This window comes from Cynocephalus volans, chromosome 2 (genome assembly GCF_027409185.1).
Source record: "Cynocephalus volans isolate mCynVol1 chromosome 2, mCynVol1.pri, whole genome shotgun sequence".
In the NCBI taxonomy this organism is placed as follows: domain Eukaryota; kingdom Metazoa; phylum Chordata; class Mammalia; order Dermoptera; family Cynocephalidae; genus Cynocephalus; species Cynocephalus volans.
The window spans coordinates 108,533,551-108,552,006 of NC_084461.1; the positions used below are offsets into that span (position 1 = coordinate 108,533,551).

At 33.2% G+C, this 18,456-nt stretch overlaps 1 protein-coding gene across 6 annotated transcripts in view; it reads right to left on the reverse strand.

Annotated features, from left to right (window-relative positions):
* CEP120 (centrosomal protein 120) overlaps window positions 1–18,456 on the reverse strand; it is a 74,178-nt gene that overhangs the window by 43,119 nt on the left and 12,603 nt on the right. For all 6 annotated transcript variants that reach the window (XM_063086809.1, XM_063086812.1, XM_063086811.1 and 3 more), the window contains 7 exons: window positions 11,330–11,478; window positions 9,256–9,453; window positions 7,352–7,579; window positions 6,151–6,367; window positions 4,867–5,041; window positions 2,241–2,390; window positions 1,283–1,465 (listed from right to left, as the gene is read on the reverse strand). In XM_063086809.1, the coding sequence (XP_062942879.1) occupies window positions 1,283–1,465; window positions 2,241–2,390; window positions 4,867–5,041; window positions 6,151–6,367; window positions 7,352–7,579; window positions 9,256–9,453; window positions 11,330–11,478 (1,300 nt within the window). The remainder of the gene's footprint in view (window positions 1–1,282; window positions 1,466–2,240; window positions 2,391–4,866; window positions 5,042–6,150; window positions 6,368–7,351; window positions 7,580–9,255; window positions 9,454–11,329; window positions 11,479–18,456) is intronic.

Sequence of the window (18,456 nt, forward strand, 5' to 3'; positions counted from 1 at the left end):
ATTATGTTGTTTTGATAATTATATTGTTTTCATCATAATTAGCACCTTTCTGTATCATAGTACTGCATGAGGCATTAATCATTAAATAAATAAAAACAAGACAAAATATTAGATAAAAATAAAATCTTAGCAACAAAAAAACATGGTTTATTTTCTAAATCAAATATATTCTGGTCAAACAAAACTTTAATTAATAAATCTCACATAATTAGGACTCTTAACTAAGTTTTACATTTTCTTCTCCTAATCTCACAGATTTTAGAAGAAATGAATAAAGCACCAATAGAAGCACTACTATATCTGAGAGAAATTCCTGAGCACATCTGAAGTTCTCACTTAGGTAAATCTCCTAAAACTTCTCTGTTTACACAGCAGGGCAATAAAAATTAATATTCATATGAGACAGCTTCAATTATTAATGACTAAATTATATCCTACTTAAGACGTCAAAAAAGAATGCCAATTTTTAAGAGAGATTTTTCATTTTCAGTTAACCAAATATTTGATTCTCTAAGACACCTGCTCCCAGATCTTCCAAGTGAATAGAAGTAAAACTTCCAAGTTTCATGAAATCCTTCAGTCTCTGGAAGTGGCCAGGGATGGGGAAGAGTAAGGGAATAAATTTCAATAATATTTTTAGATCTCAGATTTTTACTGAGCCTTACTGACCTCCTTCTACAGTCTGCCTATGTCTTAGAAATAAAGGTATATGACACATAATGAGAAGACAAATTTAAATTTTTCTTGTTAATTTTTAAAAGATAATTCAATAACTTCATTTAAAATATGTGAAAAACTCAAGTTTTTCACTGTAGCAATCAGGTTTAGGGCATACAAAACAATAAGTACTTTAAAAACTGCCTCTGACTGCTGAATGTTTGTAACATTCTCAGACGTTACATTTGAGGCAGAAGTTAAAATATTTTTCAAGTAGTAAAATAGTCACAGCCATACCCAATGCAAAATAATGTAAAAATAATTATAAATTTAACCTTGAATCACAAAATAAAAAAAAATTTAAAAAAAACAGGTCCTAAACTTAAAATTGTCAAGCTAAAAAGAGGGGAGGGAAAATACTTAGCACTTACTGTAGTAGCAAAGATTCTTTACTTATGTGAAGGAAAATGGGTAAGAAAAGCTAAAGAGCAAACTGGGATATAGCCCCACAGGTCGAAGAACAAAGATCAGAATAAAGAGAATATAAAAAGAAAAGGTCATGGCTAATCAGAATTATTACATGAATAAAAAGCAAAGCAAAGACCAATTCTGTGAAATGCATTACCCTTGTGCTGCTATAACAGGCACATTTTCACTGTAAGTTTGGCGCCAACACTGTTCACCATTAGAACCTAAAAAGCGAGTTTTTTCTGAAGACAAGATATTAGAAAGCTGGATTCTCGCAATTCCCAGAAGTAAATCTTTACTCATTTTATCTTTGTGCCATAATTCAACCAGCAATGGAATCCTAAGGAAGAGAGAAACATGTGTTCATACCTATCAACTCTGAACCAAAGACTTTTCTGAACTAAAAATCTTTGAATTCCTTTAACGTTGCCAAAGATGTTTTTGTCACCTGGAATGTCATCTAACACAATTGTTAGATTAAATGCCCAATTCCATAGGTAACAGATATGAAGTACATTATATTTTCCATATCTCTTTCTGCTCAATAAAGAAAACCCTTCACACTATTAATCACACAAATGGTTAGATAATTTTTAGTTACCCCTCATTCTTCCTTTTAAAATAATATATAAACTTAAACTGTGATACTCTGAGAAAGTAAAAGATGTTTCAGAGAGCTCATTTTTCTTCACAAATCCATTTCAGATAGTAGGATTAATACCTCTGTTTTACAGATTAAAAACAAAAAATAGACAAAGCAAATAATAGAATATAGTCATTCTGTGAATCAACAATAAAAACTAAATTCATTCTTAGTTATTTATCTTCATATAATATATTAGAAAAAGGCAAGACCACTTTTTAAAGCTCTCTCACTATTCATAGATTATTTTAACAAAGTTCAAATATCTAAACTCAGGTAAATAAGGCATGAAAAATTTAAAACAGCCTTTATAATAAACCATGTAAAATTGTAGCAGAAATACAAATGACATAGGCATTATTAGTATATTTTTGATTCTCAAACATATAAACTGCTGTGGAATTCCCTTTAAATAAGATACAAATTGTCAAGAGTTGACTTAAGAAAATAATTAATACCATATACACATTACCTTAAGAAGGTATCCTGCAGCTGATGAGGCATAGTTGCAAAATCAAATGCACAGTAAGATTGAGGAAGAAAAACTTCCATGTTTTTCCTAATCTCTACAGGAGGATTTGTCATAATAGGAGCTGCACTTCCAAAAAATGGATATGAGTACCTAGAATTTAAGAAAAACAAAGTTAGTTTACAGATGAGATTTAAAGTATACTTTTTAAAAAAGTGTAATATGAATATTATGAGCAAATAGAATTTTTTAAATAGAAAAATGGTAGAAATACCAAGCTGTCATTTGTTTGAGGGCACCTTGAAGGCATGCGTCCTGTCTTTTTCATCTTTGCACTCTTAGGAACAAACAGTTCCTTCCATACAGTAAACACTCAAGAAATGCTTGCTAAATTTAATTTCTAAACCTAGTTTCCTTTATAAAATAGTGTCCTGATCTTTTATAGGCTAAAAAGCCCTTAGTCAACTCCAAAAGGATGCATTCGTGGTAATCTGTCTTTGAACAGAGAATCAAGATGAAAGTAACTCAAGTGTACATACAGCATTATGGATAAATCAAAGAGTGACATAACACTATTTTTTCCTTTCATCACAAAACCCACACAAGATTAAATGGAAGAATGCCTGACTACTGCTTAACTTACTTTGTATTTAAAGCCAAATATAAAGATATTATAATGGTCACTTAAATTTCATCCTGTATCTTGTTATTCATACACAGAAACTAAAATTTGCACCCTATTAATAAAAATTGCTTTTCCCACAAGAAGAATCCTGTGCCTTTACCTAATTCCTATGTGATTATATATCCACTGAAATCAAGTCATTTCAGAGAAAGTTCATGCCCTAGAATTTCTACTTCCTATCAACCCATTATGGATCTAGTGATTAAAAGAAAGAAAAAAAAATCAAAGAAAGTCCTACAGATTAAAATTTTCAACTACCAGTGTTACCTCACAAATTCCATTCTACAATTCTACAATTCTACAATTTCATACCAGTGCAGAGCATGATAACGTAAAATTCATCAAACTGAGAAAAAGTTAAATGGCCAGCACTTTAAAAAATGCCTTAAAATGATTCAAAGATAGAATCAGTAGTCAAGTGAATTCTAAGTAGAGTGTAACTGTTTATTTTCTACATTTAGAATATTATTTCCCCCTTCCTTTGCCAGATGAAATACTATTCTGCCTCACACATTGACTTATTTCTGAATCTGTCTTTCTTACTAAGTTCAGCTCTTTGTTTAAGTGGCTCGTGGACTCCTAATACCAGGCATGTTGTTGGTATAACACAGGCACTTAATGATTAAACAAATGGTTCTTATGTCATGAAGTAAACACAAAAACTAATATTAGTGCTTTCTAAGTGGCCCTGTACAAGGATTCTCCCTCACAGCATCTAATTTTAAATTGTCCCTATGTTTCTATGCTTCTGGCCAATATCCTCTCGAGGTATCCTAAGATCATAATCTCTAGTAGCAGCAGAAGAGAGATCTCAGTTAAAAGATAAAAACTGAAGTAGAGAATAAGTAATAATTCATTTCTCAAAGCAATTTTGAGTTGTTATACAAACCCTTTGAGAACAGCTATGTCTGTGAGAGAAAACTTTAAGTATTCAATTTTCAAATAAAAACAACATTTTAGTAATGATTCTCAGCATCTCAGCATTCAGTAATAATTCTCAACATGAAGTAAACTATAGAACTTAAGCTGAGATGGAAAGACTTTCATTCTATGAATTCACAATCACACTCAGTACTGGGTCCCTTTGATTCTGTCCATTATTCAAATCAAAGCATGAAGGATTTTAGAAACTTGATAAGGAATCAAAAAATTGAAAATCAGATGCAAGCATGAGTTGATTTATGCACTTGAAAACCAGGTACACCTCAAATGACAGAGGAAGCAATGTGTAGTTGCTGAGACTGACAGAGGCAATCCAAGAGGACAGATTTTCTCACTTTAATCATAGAATGACCAACAACTTTATTTCAAAGGCTAACATTTGCTCTAAAGAAATTTATGAAAAGAAAAAGCTAAATATTCCAAACTAAACACATTATTGTATTACATTTAATTAATATCTTAGCCACAAAAGCCTACAAAAATGTAATACTATTAAAAAATGATGGTGTAAAGCCACTTAACTACAGTTCTTTAAGTTGAACAGTGTGGATAAATTCCACTTACAGCTCATTAAGTATGATGTTTAGATTCACAGCTATAAAATGTAAATATAAGGAATATAACTTCCCATTATAATAGTTTTATAGAAAAGCCTAATACTGTACTATTATTTTGACATGTAGCATCTTTTTCCAGAAAAAAAACAACAAAACAACACCTTTAGAGTTCAAGAGCCACGGTATATTAAATTACAGCATTAATAAATTATTGTAAATACCTATAATGATTAAACCAGAATAGGTAAGACTGTTGGTATGTCTCATGCCACCAATGCGACCCTGGTGTAAGTTCAAAGTCATCAAGATATAGTCTTACAAACTTTTAGTCCACTGATTTAACAAAAGTTATAACTTCTTTGGTGACATTTCTCTCTCTGCAACTCCCCAGAGAAAAGGAATTTCTCCTCAGAAAATAATACTTTGAAACAAAATCGAATCATACCTTAATATACAGTTAATTGAAAAACCAATGTCCAAGGCATGTATACTCCTTAAGTCTATTGAAAAGCAAAAATGATGTGATGTTGCTGGAACAGCAATCTTCTTTCCTGAAGCTGTTTCTGAAGCATTGGATGTAGTCACTGGCTGGGCCAGTGAAGCAGGTACAGAAGCATTGGCTAAAATAAACATAAAATTAAAAAAAAAAAAAAATCCACTAGCTAACAGTTTTTTTTTAAGTTGTTCAGATAGTTTAAAGCTATTGTCTCAATTACTTTTAAGACTATTTTTCTTTTAATGAACATATAAAGTGAGGCATAAACATCTTACAGATGTCTTGCCCAAAATTACCTACACTTTAATTCCCATTCTAGAATTACATAGGGAAAGAGCTACTCTCAACACACTGCAAAACATAAAAACATACAGAACCAATAGAATGTATGACTGCAGCCTGGCAGGCACTAACATTTCCAAGAGGTAGCTGCACATAACTCAGCATTTGAAGGGTTGTATTTGAGACTTACTGAGAAATAATGAAATCACTTTTAAAAAAGCAGTTTTGGTTATTTTAGGCACATATAAAATAGTTTTACAAAAAGCTAAAACGTGAAGACAGAGATATCTAGTCCAACCCTATTCAGACCAGAGATATTCAGTGAGTGGCCCAAGTTGTACAGCTACTCAGTGACAGATATAATTTGCACCCAAGACTTCTAAATCCTCATCCACCACTAATTACTTCTACCACTAGCTATAACCAGAGACCCTTATGCAACGAATATAAGAATTTTATAAAACTAGGTAAACATGCACTCTTAGACACTCTCTTAACTTTAGGATCAAAAAAGATTATTATGTGTTTAAGAGGCAGTTAATTGCTCTTTTCTCTAAACTAATGAATTCATGATATTCAAGAGTGGAATAGTTTAAAAATCTATTTCAAAGAACCATATTCTTTAATTTCTTTTGAGTAGGCTATGAGGGTACTTCAAAAAATTTGTGGAAAAACAGAAGTGAAAGATAATACAAATCTTTCCATGAACTTTTTGAAGTACCCTCGTGAAATACCAGTGTGAAAGTGGAAAATAAAAAATTCTCTTACCTTAATTCAGCAAATCTACAGTTAGATTGCAATAACTTTAAATTGAAATTTTTTATATCGCCACACATTATGCTTCTTAAAAAAACCCCACAATTTTTACCTACAACTCATAAAAGCTCTCAGTCATTTATTTGATGGCTACAAAACCCAATACCTAAAAGGTCTGTAAAAAGAACATCTTACCCTTTGGATTTGGTTTTGCGTCCTTATCATACTGTAAGCTTTCTACTTCACTTCCTGTTGCATCATCTTTTGTAGGAGGTGACTGGTTGTGAGGTGGAACAGGGGACACGCTTGGTGATTCGGGCCCAGTAAGTGTCTTCTCCTTTATGGGGGTTAAAACCCTCTTCTTTGAATGCTCTGGTTCATGTTCATTCTGGGTCTTTAATTCAATTAAAGACTAAAAACAATTTTTAAATAAAGTATAATTTGCAAAGAACTTTCCTTCACAATTAAGCAAAAAACTTGGTGATTTTTTTTTTTTTTAAAATAAGCTTCCTCTCCCAGTTTGCATATTCCTAGTCTATATTTCTTCATAATTTGCAAATTGCCTTATAGCATCTAGGACCAGAAAAAGGAAGATGAACAGGAAGGAAATATGATATCCAGAGCTGAGCACCAAAATGTATCCTAATGGGTAAGAAGGGATATTCAAAAAAAGAAGTCAGGCATAGGTTGTCCCTGGAAATGGTTATTCCTACCAAGGCAGTACAATGAACGACTATATCCCTAAAAAGAAAAAACAGATATCTAGTATGATTTTCTTTCTCTCTTTTACTCCCCTCCCCTCTAAAAATATATGCATATATATCTTTTAAATATTCACTTCAGTCTTTCGGTCTTTAATTCACAATCTATTTAAATTATCAATTCTTTAAAAAAACAAGATGTTAAAAGTTTATTGTGGAGACAGATACAATCAAATATTCAAATACATGCCCATTTGTTGTAAAAACTGCATACAGAGAGGACGAGGACTACAAAACACTAATGAACCAAGAATTTTATTTAAGCTCAGGTTGTGTCAACCAAAAAGGTACCATTAATGAAGATTCCCAGAAACTCGGTCCACAAATGTTCTCATTTCCTGGAGTTCTTTTTTTGTCATAGTCTTTGACTATGAATTGGAGGTTGGGGAAAATGGTTTCCACTACATGAGAAAACTGTCCCAAAGGCTAAGAGGGCTCTGGGTACAGTCACCTATAAATTGGAATAGTGGAAGCCACAGCACCTTTCAGAAAGAAGATATCAGAGAATATAGACCACTAATTAAGAGTAATAAATATATTCTTATGCCAGGTAATTCTTCTGAAGTTCAACCTTTGTGAATAACCATGAGTGACACTGGAGAAGCTGGTGGAATGAAAGGAGGACCACTACTTGCCTGGGAGTCTATGCCTTCTCTCTGCAGAACAACAGACACTCCCACAGTTGGGGCTAGCTCCACAGGAATAGGTGCAAGCTTTTGTTTGGCTCGGTTTGGAGGGTCAAGGGTAAAAGCACCCTCAACTGTGACTGGGCGCTGGTTGATTTCTGTACTGCCCTTTTTCAGTAATCCAGTTAAAGGTATTTCTGTACTTCCAAGTGACTGATCACCACAGCACAGATGGATCTAATATAAAAGGGAAAATTAAAACAGAGCTTTATGCTTTCTCCTCTCTCCTAAATACTATAAACTTAACAAAAAGTTATAAAATGATTCACAGAAGGAAAGTATAATGCAGGTTACCTCATTGATCTACAGTGACTAAGTAACGAATTCTCACACGACTGTTAAAACGTGATAAAACACAAAGTTTACTAATAATTCAGTGACAGCTATTACCTCTTTTTCATTCCTTCTTTTAGCACTGTATAATCATGTTATCATCCCTTTCTCTCTTTGGTCAGCTATGATTACTGTTTCATTATGCTACTTTACATATGCAAATTGTATAATAAAATAACAAAAGCATGAATTTAAATAGAAAACAAATACCTCAAACATCTTTTCTATCTCCATTTTAACAATAATTCAGACAGTTTTAAAAAATAAGTCAGTGGATCATTCCAGACTTGGAATTTAAAAACCCCAAATAATTTTGTTTTATTCACCCATAAAACACCCTTTTTCTCTTTTTTCTTGCTTTTCAGACTTTGTATATAAAACAGAGTGCTTAAGAGTAAGAGGTAGAAGAATACCTCTGGAATAAAATGTACTGGTAATCACTGATAGCTAATCAAAAGTTCAACATTACCACTTTTTGACAGCTATAAAAAAAATAGACTGTTCCGGGTTATATAACTATTCTTTTCCCTTACTATATTGAAGCCTTGGCATTTAGCACTCATATGAACAAAAGCAATCGCTATATAAACATATTTCTCTCTAAGATCAGCAGTGATAGAGTGAAGAAAGACCTGCAACTTAGTCTTAATGTTATTAGGCGTGATATTCGTATGGGCTGAAGAGAAAGTATTTTTATGACTTAAATGTCCTCCATTAGAAACAAACTAATAAATAAGTCAACACTTTTAGTTAGGGCTGATATGTTAATATGGAATAAAATTCAAACTGCTTTTTCCTGCATTTCATCATTTTATATAGTCTTCAGTTTTCCAAATATCATGGGTTTAGCAGATCCATCTCTAAAATTTAGTTGCACTAAAATTTCTTAACGCCTCTTCACACCTCCTGACCAGAATGCAAGCAAAGTCTAATGACTGATATTACTTTAAATAAATGACTATCTAACCTTATATTCTACCATCCCATTTCAGTATGACTAAAAGCAATGGTCATAACGGACAGAAGGGTGATTTTTCACTAGGTGAGGTTCACTTTTAAAGATAGTCCAACTTAAAAAGAGTTTACAAAAAACACTCAAGGGCAGATTTTAGAAAGCTGTCTTATCTCTTTACTTTGATCTCTGTGCCTACACCTACAATCTCCATCAACAATAATAAAACCTTGCTTGCACCCACAGATCTATGTACAATTTTTTATTAGCACTGATAACTGATATACTTCTTTTCTCCATAACCGGGTAAGGAGGTGTTATCTCCTAAAATTCTGAAGTAATTATAATGCCAATGACTTCATGACTCAGGACGTAATGAAGGACTCAGTACAATACTCTGCTGGTCCAATCTGATGATAGCTTCCCTCCTCATTCAGTACTACCAAAAAACTGAAAGATGTGGTAGAAAGATGACCTCCACTATTGAACTGAACAGTTTAGCTTAGGTACTACACTAGTGCTTAAAAAATCATCTTCTATAAAAAAAAAATTTTGCTGTAGTACTCACCTGCAGTTTAGAATGAAGAGCAAGGTAAAAATGAAGAATTTCTATATTGCTCCGTATACGAACAGACGCTCTCTCTGGCTCAAAGTTTGGGTTCATCAAATCACTGAAGGGTTCATTTGTAACATCATTTCCCAGTAAAGAATAGTAAAAGAAAAACTCAGGCTGTCTTTCTGGAAGTTTCATGGTACACGGAATTAACTAAATATTTAAGGAAAAAGAAAAGAGTATTACTCGCTAAACCACTAAACATGCTAAGTATGTTTGTTGTACTCCAAAAATATTTGCTGAAATGCTGATTTTTTAATCTGAAGTCTTAAAATTAACCACTCAAAATTTCTAAATTTCTGCCAAATTACTAGTTTAATTTTTTAAAGAGTTGTCTTAGAAAAGCAAAAAGAGACTAAAAGACTTTTTATAGACTTAGTTATTTTAAAGTTTTCATTTCATTCAACTGGTCCATGAATAAATACATGAAAATTCTTTTTAGAAGAAAAGAGTCAAATATTTTAAACTGAGCTTTTCTTTTTTTTCATATACTTTATTTCATCTTATCTTTACTCCATCATCAAAGGCTTGACTTTATAAATGAGAAAAATTTTGAAAAAATCTTAATCCAGGCTATTTAAGATATAACATCTTAGTCTAGGACACCGGCTAAAAAAAGTTTTTAGTTACTCTGTCAAAATTTAGAGACCTGTGAATTAACAGCTACAAAAGAATGCCTTCTGTACAAGGAGTGTTACTTCTCAGAGCTGCTAGTTTCATGGCCACATCAGACTAACAGATGGGCTTCCTATCCTACAAAATATAAATATCTTCTAACAGACAATGTTCACTAGAACATTGTTAAACAATGAATTATAAACACTTAATGTATTCATCAATAGGAGATTGCTTAAATATAGTTAGCTATCATATAGTATGGCTGCTAAATAATGATATATTGACATGAAAGTTATCTAAGTTACAGGATAGTTTGCATAGTTTGTGAAAATAAAAGTACTAACCACTTAGATTATAACAACACAGTACCAAACACATAATATTCAATAAATTTATTATTTTAATCCTACACTTCAAAATGTATCTATGTTTGAGTAGATTTTCATCATGAAGATTTATATATATATCGAGAGAACACCTATACACCTATAATTGTTAAGAGCACAAATTCTGGAGCAGACCCCAACCCCAACCCTGGTTCTATCAACGATTTGCTGTGAAAACTTACAAAAATTGCTTAATCACTCTGTGCCTCCATTTCTTTTAGGGATGTTGGAAGGATTAAAAGAGATAATACATATTCAATGCTGCAACAGTGCCTAGTACACAGCTCTTGTTACGTGAGAGTAGAATATCTAGAGAAAAACATACTACCCTTAACAGTGATTATTTCAGAGGAGTTTAATTAGAGCAGACTTTCATTTACTTTCTTCCATGACTAGAAAGCAATACAAATGTTAAAAAATAAAGATGACCCATATATATTCCATAGTACATTTAATTCTAAAATAATTCTCACACTGGAAACAGATTCTTTTAAACATTTTTTTATTATCCTAGAATTTAGAGAGTATGATTTTTCCTTTTTTACCCTTAACTTTCAATATTCAAGGAAAAGGGCTGGCTGGTTGCTCAATTGGTTAGAGCACAGCCTTATAACACCAAAGTCACAGGTTTGGATCCCCCTATTGTTCAGCCGCCTCCCACACCACCCCCCAAAAAATGTAAGGAAAGGAACCAAGATTATCACTGTCTAGTGTTCTTGCTCCACACTCATTCTTCCATTTTACTATAACTTTATAGTAAAATGTCCTAAGTCACTGATTTGCATCTGAAAAGTATGTTTGCAAGTGTGTTTATTGCTACATGCTTTCTTACATTGCCTTTGACTAGTCTGAAAAGAAAAAACTAAGTGGCTAGTTAGTTTCACCCCATACACAACATAATATTTTTCAAGCTAATTTTTAAAAGTAAAGAAGTCTTGCAAATCTTTTAATACATAAGAGGTAGGATTTAGAAAATAAAATGTTTCAAATTCTTTGTGAATCACTAATCTCAGAGAAAGTCTCACCTGCTCCAACTGGGTGGCGAATGCTATGGTCACTGACATAATGAAGGACTCAGTACAACACTCTGCTGGTCCAATCTGATGATAGCCTCCCTCCTCATTCAGTACTACCACAATGTCCTTGGGGTCAAGTCCAGACAGGCTGGCAGGTACTTTACAGAGAAAAACAATTAAACAACATTGTACTTTGCCATATATAATTATAAGATTTTAAAAAGTTATTGCATTTTTAATTTGGTTAACAATTTTCATGGATACAGCTAATATCTCAAGACTTCCTTTAATTTCTTAAACACCAAAATAAAAAACACACAAAAAATGTATTTAACCACCATTTTCTTTCTGTCCATAAAGGCCAAGTATTCTGAAATAACATTTTAAAAACTTCCATTTTATAAACCACATAGAAAAGGCATCTTGTTAGGTTTCCTAATGAATCTAAACTGGGAAGTAAAAAATAAGCTAGATTTGGCTAAGAAAAGAAGGGTGATTGAACAGAGAATGTGGGCGTGAAAAAAGAACGTTCTAGACAAAAGGAACAGTATGTACAATGACACAGAAGAGAAAGCATGTGGTTAGATAACTGAAACAGGTGTGGTGTGCTGGATCACAGAGTGAGGACTGACATATAGAAAGAGGTGAGGCTGGAGAGATAAGCAGAGGCCACATCATAAAGGATCTTCTTGAATGCTATGCTGAAACATTTGGACAGTTTTCTAAGAAAAAGGGAAAACCAGGAAACAATTTTGAGAAGAAAACTGATTTAATCAAACAGGCTTCAGTATGTAGAGACTGGAGAGGGTCAAGAGTTTTTCATACAGATTAAAAATGAAAACCACACACAACTAAAACAACAGATAATATCCTGTGTTGGGGAGATTGCAGGAAAGTGGACACTCTCAATGATGGTAAGTATACATTAGTACAACCTATTGGAAGGTAATGTATCATGGCTTATCAAAATATAATATGTGTATACCCTATAAATAAACAATTCCCATTCTAGGAGTTAATCGTAAAGAGATGTGCTTACTGTAGCACAGTCTGAAAACAGTATAATGGTGAAGAGCACAGGTATTTGAGTCACACAGACCAAGGTTCCAATCCTAGTTCTGTCATTTACTAGTTGCAAAGGGAAACTATATGATCTCCTTTACACTCCATTTTTACTTCTGCAAAGCTTTCATATGGTTGTTGAAAGATGAAATTAAATAATGAAAGCAAAGAACTTTCTTTGTATCCAACACATTAAGCCCGTTAATAAAGGTAGCCATTACATAGTAAGGCCAGCAGAGCTTGGAAGTTAAAGTAATAACTATGACAGTTTCTCACTGCCAGGGAAGAAAGATGCAAATATGGAAAGGGAGGAAACTACAAAAAACCTTGTGTTGTAGGATTGGGACTGAAGGTGTTAATGTGAATTCATGTTGTTCAATATAAATGGATAAATACAGATGAAAAGGTATATACGTGCTTTGGTTTCAATGTGTCCCCTCCAAAATTCAGGTGTTGAAATTTAATGACCAACATGATGGCATTAAGAGGTGGGACCTTTAAGAGATGATTAGGTCATGAGGGGTCCTCCCTCATGAATGGGATTAGGTACCCTTATGAATCTGTTTGATGGAGGTAGTTTATCCTTTGTCTTTTGGCCTTCTGCCATGTGAGAACACATCAAGAAGGCCCTCACAGATGCCAGTGCCTTGATCTTGGACTTCTAGCCTCCAGAACTGTGAGAAATAAATTTCTGTTCTTTATAAATTATCCAGTCTGTGGTATTGTCATAGCAGCACAAAACAAAGGCAAAATGTGTATATACAAATGTATGTACACGTGTATATGTATGCATACATACATGCACAGATACCCTAAGTCTGTCTACTAAATGGGTCTTGGGGCAATGACACCCTAATATCAACTGGCATACCTAGCTCCTGGATCTTGACTTCTAAATATCATTCTTTACTAAAAGGCAACAAGGCTCATAGAGAAATGGCTAAATCCTGAGTGGAGAAAGGGAAAGTACAAGATGAGCCTGGAACATCTTCCTTTGTCAGAAAAAATAAAAAGCCAAAGAATTATGGAGGCAGTCAAAAGAAAACAGAAGTAGTATGTAGGGGCTGCCCAAATCTGGAAAAAACAGATGAGGATAATTAAAGACTGTAAAACACTAAATAAAAAGAGAAAACTATAAATCTATACTCATATAAATAAATGAATAAATTGAAGGTCTAATGAAGAATGGAATATTTTCATAATTTCACAATTCTGCCCCACAAAAAATTAACCACAAAGGAAAAAAGAGTTAAGTTTACAGTTGAGAATATCAACACACACCACCTTAATCAAGTAATCGACCATGAGTAATGGGACAAATCAAAATTGTGTACCACCTGATAGGACGCAGTGATAAGAACATGGCATCACTTCTGTGATATTCCTACCAAAGATGCATAACCTAAATTTAAAATCAGACAAATCCAAGTAAAGGGATGTTCTAGAAATTAACTGGCCTATAATCTTCAAAATTTCCAGTTCAGGAAAAGATCAAGGAACTACTACTGCAGACTAAAGTAGAATACACAGACATGACAATTAATGTACCATAAGATTCTAAACTAAATCCTTTTCCTATAAAGCACATAATTGGGACAACTGGTAAAACGTGAATGGAATTAAATGGTAGTAATGTATCAATATTTCATTAATGTAGTAAGGTTACATGTGTTAATGTACCAATGTGAATTTCCCAGAGTTGATGGATACATCATGGTTATGTAGATTGTTCTAATAAACACTCAAATATTCACGTACATAGGGTAGCAAACTCCTCTCAAATGGTTCAGGGAAAAACATGCTTCTTTAAAACATACTCCAACTTTTCTGTAAGTTTGAGATTGTTTCATAATGGAAAAAAAATTATTAAAAAGATTTTTTTCACTGAGAAGAAAAATAATAAAGGCTCTAGAATCTGACTTCTAGATTTTTATCCTGGCTTCACTACTTACAACTTAATGTATTTTGCAAATCACATCTCTGAAATTCAGTTTTCCCATCTTTTGAGTTTATGATGCCTGTAAGCCATCCAAATAAGATGTCCAGGAGGCAGGTGATATTTGGGTCTGAAGGCCTGGGTAGGGGTCTTCAGCACACAAAGAGTATGACTGATACCTGGGAAATACATAAGATTGAATAGAAAGAGTATGTACAGAAGGAAAAGAAATTTCTTTTGTAAAGGTAGGGAAAAGGAAGAAAAGCCCAAAAAGAGGTTAAGAAAAACTGGTCAGAGAAATTGAAGTAGAAACACTTGTTAAAATACTAAACTATAATTTCTATCATCTCAATCCCAAAAGCAATACCTAACTCATAATTAAAGTTTTGGGACAACTATTTATAAATTCACTGCTCTGAACTAAGAATACATGTGCCCATATCACGTTACTAAGTTTAATTGTACATGTAAGTCTAGGACATTCCATATGACATAACTGAAGCATACTAGAATACCAGTTGTACTATTTCAGTTTCACTATTTGCTTCTCTTTCTTTCCAGAAGAAACTTATCCTCATCCTCCACAGAAAAGACAGATTAGACAAGAGGCATATTTACAAAATATAGACTAAGAAAGAACTTTAGAGACCACCTCATCCAATTCCATCATTTTACCTAAAAGGAAATTAAGAGTGAAAAACACTTAATGACCGATGTTGAGCGTTTTTCATGTGCCTGTTGGCCATCGGTATGTTTTCTGGGAAATGCTAGTTTAGGTCCTTTCTTCATTTTTGAATGGGGTTACTTGGTTCTTTTACTGTTGAGTTGTTTGCCTTCCTTATATATTCTGGGTATTAGCCCCTTGTCTGATGTGTAGTTTGCAAACACTTTTTCCCATTCTATAGATTGTCTCTTCACTTGTGTTGACTGTATCCTTTGCTATGCAGAAGCTTTTTAGTTTGATGTAGTACCATTAGTGTATTTTTGCTTTAGCTGCCTGTGCTGCCCAATTCAATTTCATATAGTGTCTTTCCTATGTTTTATTCTAGTGGTTTCATAGTTTTGGGTCTTAAGTTTAGATCTTTATTCTGAGTTGATTTTGTGTATGGTGAGAGACAAGGGTCTAATTTCATCCTTCTGCATGTGAATACCCAGTTCTCCCAGCACTATTTGTTGAAGAGGCTGTCCTTTCCCCACTGTATATTCTTGGCATTTCTGTCAAGTCAGTTGGCTATAAATGCATGGATTTTGAGTTTGGGGCTCTCTATTCTGTTCCATTGGTCTAATTGTTTTTATGTAAGTACCATGCTGTTTTGGTTACTCTCACCTTATAGCATATTTTGAGGTCAGGTAGTGTGATGCCTTCAGCTTTATTTTTCTTCAAATCTGCTTTGGCTATACAGTCTTCTGTGATGTCATACAAACCTTAAGACTGTTTTTTTCTACTTTGTGAACACTGTCAATGGCACTTTGATAGGGATTGTATTCAATCTGTAGCTTTGGGTAATATGGATATTTTGGTTATATTATTTATTCCAACTCATGAACACAGAATCTCTTTCCATTTATTTGTGTCTTCTCCAATTTTTTTCACCAAATATTTTATCATTTTCATTGTAGAGACCTTTTGCCTCCTTGGTTAAACATACTCCTAGATATTTCATTTTTGGGGGTTTACTTTCTTGATTTCTTCTCCAGATATCTTTTTACTGGTATATAGGAACACTACTGATTTTTATATGTTGATTTTATATCCTGCCACCTTACTGAATTTGATTACAGTTCTAGCAATTCTGGGGTGGAGTCTTTAGAGTTTTCTATGTATAGAATCATGTTATCAACAAATAGGAATAGTATGACTTCCTGCCTTTTACTGCTTTCTTTTGCTTTACTGCACAGTCTAGAACTTCCAGTACTATGCTGAACAAGAGCAGGAAAAGTGGGCATCTTTGTCTTGTTCCAGATCTTAGAGGAAAAGTCTCCCATTTTTGTCCATTCAATATGATATTAACTGTCAGTTTGTCATACATGGCCTTTATTGTTTTTAGGTACACTCCTCTACACCTAATTTGTTGAGTGTCTTTATCATGATGGGGTGTTGGATTTTATCAAATACTTTTTCTGCATCTATTGAAATGATCATGGTTTTTTTCCCTTCATTCTGTTGACATGATATATCATATTTATTGATTTGCTTATGTTGCACCATCCTTGCATCCCTGGGATGTTTACCCCAGTTGATCATGGTGAATGATCCTTTTAACGTGTTTTAGATTCTGTTTGCTAGTATTTTGCTGAGGATATTTGCATCCATATTCATTAGGGATATTGGTATTTTTTTGTTGTCATCTTTTTTGGGTTTTGGTATTAGAATAATCCTGGCCTCAAAGAATGAGTTTGGAAGTATTCCCTCCTTTTCAACCTTTTGCAAGAATTTGAGAAGGATCAGTATTAGTTCTTTAAGTGTTTTGTAGAATCTGACAGTGAAGCCATTTAGTCCTGGGTCTTCTTTGTGGGGAGACATCTTATTACTCCTTCAATCTCATTACTTGTTATTGGTTTCTTTAGGTTTTCTAATTCCTCATGATTCAAACGTGGTAACTTGTGTTATGAATTTATCAATTTCTTGTAGGTTTCACATTTTTTAGATATGGTTGTTCATAATAGTCTCATGATCCCTTGTATTCCTGTGGTAACAGTTGTAATGTCTCCTTTTTCATTAATGATTTTTATGAGTCTTCTCTTTTTTTCTTTGTTAGTCTAGTTAGAGGTTTATTGATTTTGTTTATTTTGAAAAAACCAACCCTTTGTTTTATCAATCTTTTGCATTTAAAAAAAATCTATAATTCATTTATCTCTGCTCTGATCTTTATTATTTCGCTCCTACTGATTTTGGGTTTGGGTTGTTCTTATTTTTCTAGTTTCTTGAGGTATAACACTAGGCTCTTTATCTGAAATCTTTCTATTATGATGTAGGCATTTATTGCTATAAACTTCCCTCTTACAATTGCTTTTGCTTAGAATTGCTGTAACCCATAGATTCTGATATGTTGTATTTTTGTTTTCATTAGTTTCCGGGAACGTTTTAATCTCCTTTTTGATTCCTTCTTTGACCCATTCATTGTTTAGAGGCATGTTGTTTAATTTCCGTGTATTTGTACAGTTTCCAGTGTCTCTTCTATTATGGATTTCTAGTTTTATTCCATTGTAGTTGGACAAGGTAGTTGATATGATTTTTATTTTTTTAAATTTCTTGAGACTTGTTTTGTGACCTAACATATGGTCTATTCTAGAGAATGTTCCATGTGTTGCTGAGAAGAATGTATATTCTGCAGCTATTGGACAGAATGTCCTATGTATGTCTGTGAGATCCAATCACTTTAGCGTGAAGATTAACCTGATGTGTCTTGGTTAATTTTCTGTCTAGATGATCTGTCCATTGCTGAAAGTAGGGTGTTAAAGTTCCCAACTATTATTGTGTTGGAGTCTATCTCTCCCATTAGGTCTGTTAGTATTTGCTTTATATACCTGGGTGCTCCAGTGTTGGGTGCATATGTATTTAGAATTGTTATATCCTTTTGATGAATTGACCCTTGTCCCATTATATGATGACCTTCCTCATCTTTTTTACTTCCTTGGTTTGAAGTTTATTTTATCTAAGTATACCTGACTCCTGCTGTTTTTTGGTTTCTATTTGCATAAAATATCTTTTTCTATCTCCTCATTTTCTGTCAATGTATGTCTTTATAGATGAACTGAGTTTTTTGGAGGCAGTATATTGTTGGTTCTTATTTTATAATCCATTCATTCAGCCACTCTGTCTTTTAATTGAGGCAATTAATCCATTAACATTTAGAGTTATTATTGATATATAGGGACTTGTTACTGCCATTTTGTTACTTTTTTTTCTGGTTGTTCTGCTGATTCTTTTTTCATGTTTTCCAGTCTTACCATCTTCCTTTGTGACTGAGTGATTTTCTCTGGTAGTATATTTTGATTTCTCATTATTTATTTTTAGTATGTCTACCGTAGATTTTTGGGTTATGGTTACCATGAGGCTTACAAAAAACATGTTATAACAGATTATTTTAAACTAATAACTTTGATTGCTGATAACAAAGAAAAAAATGCAAAGCTG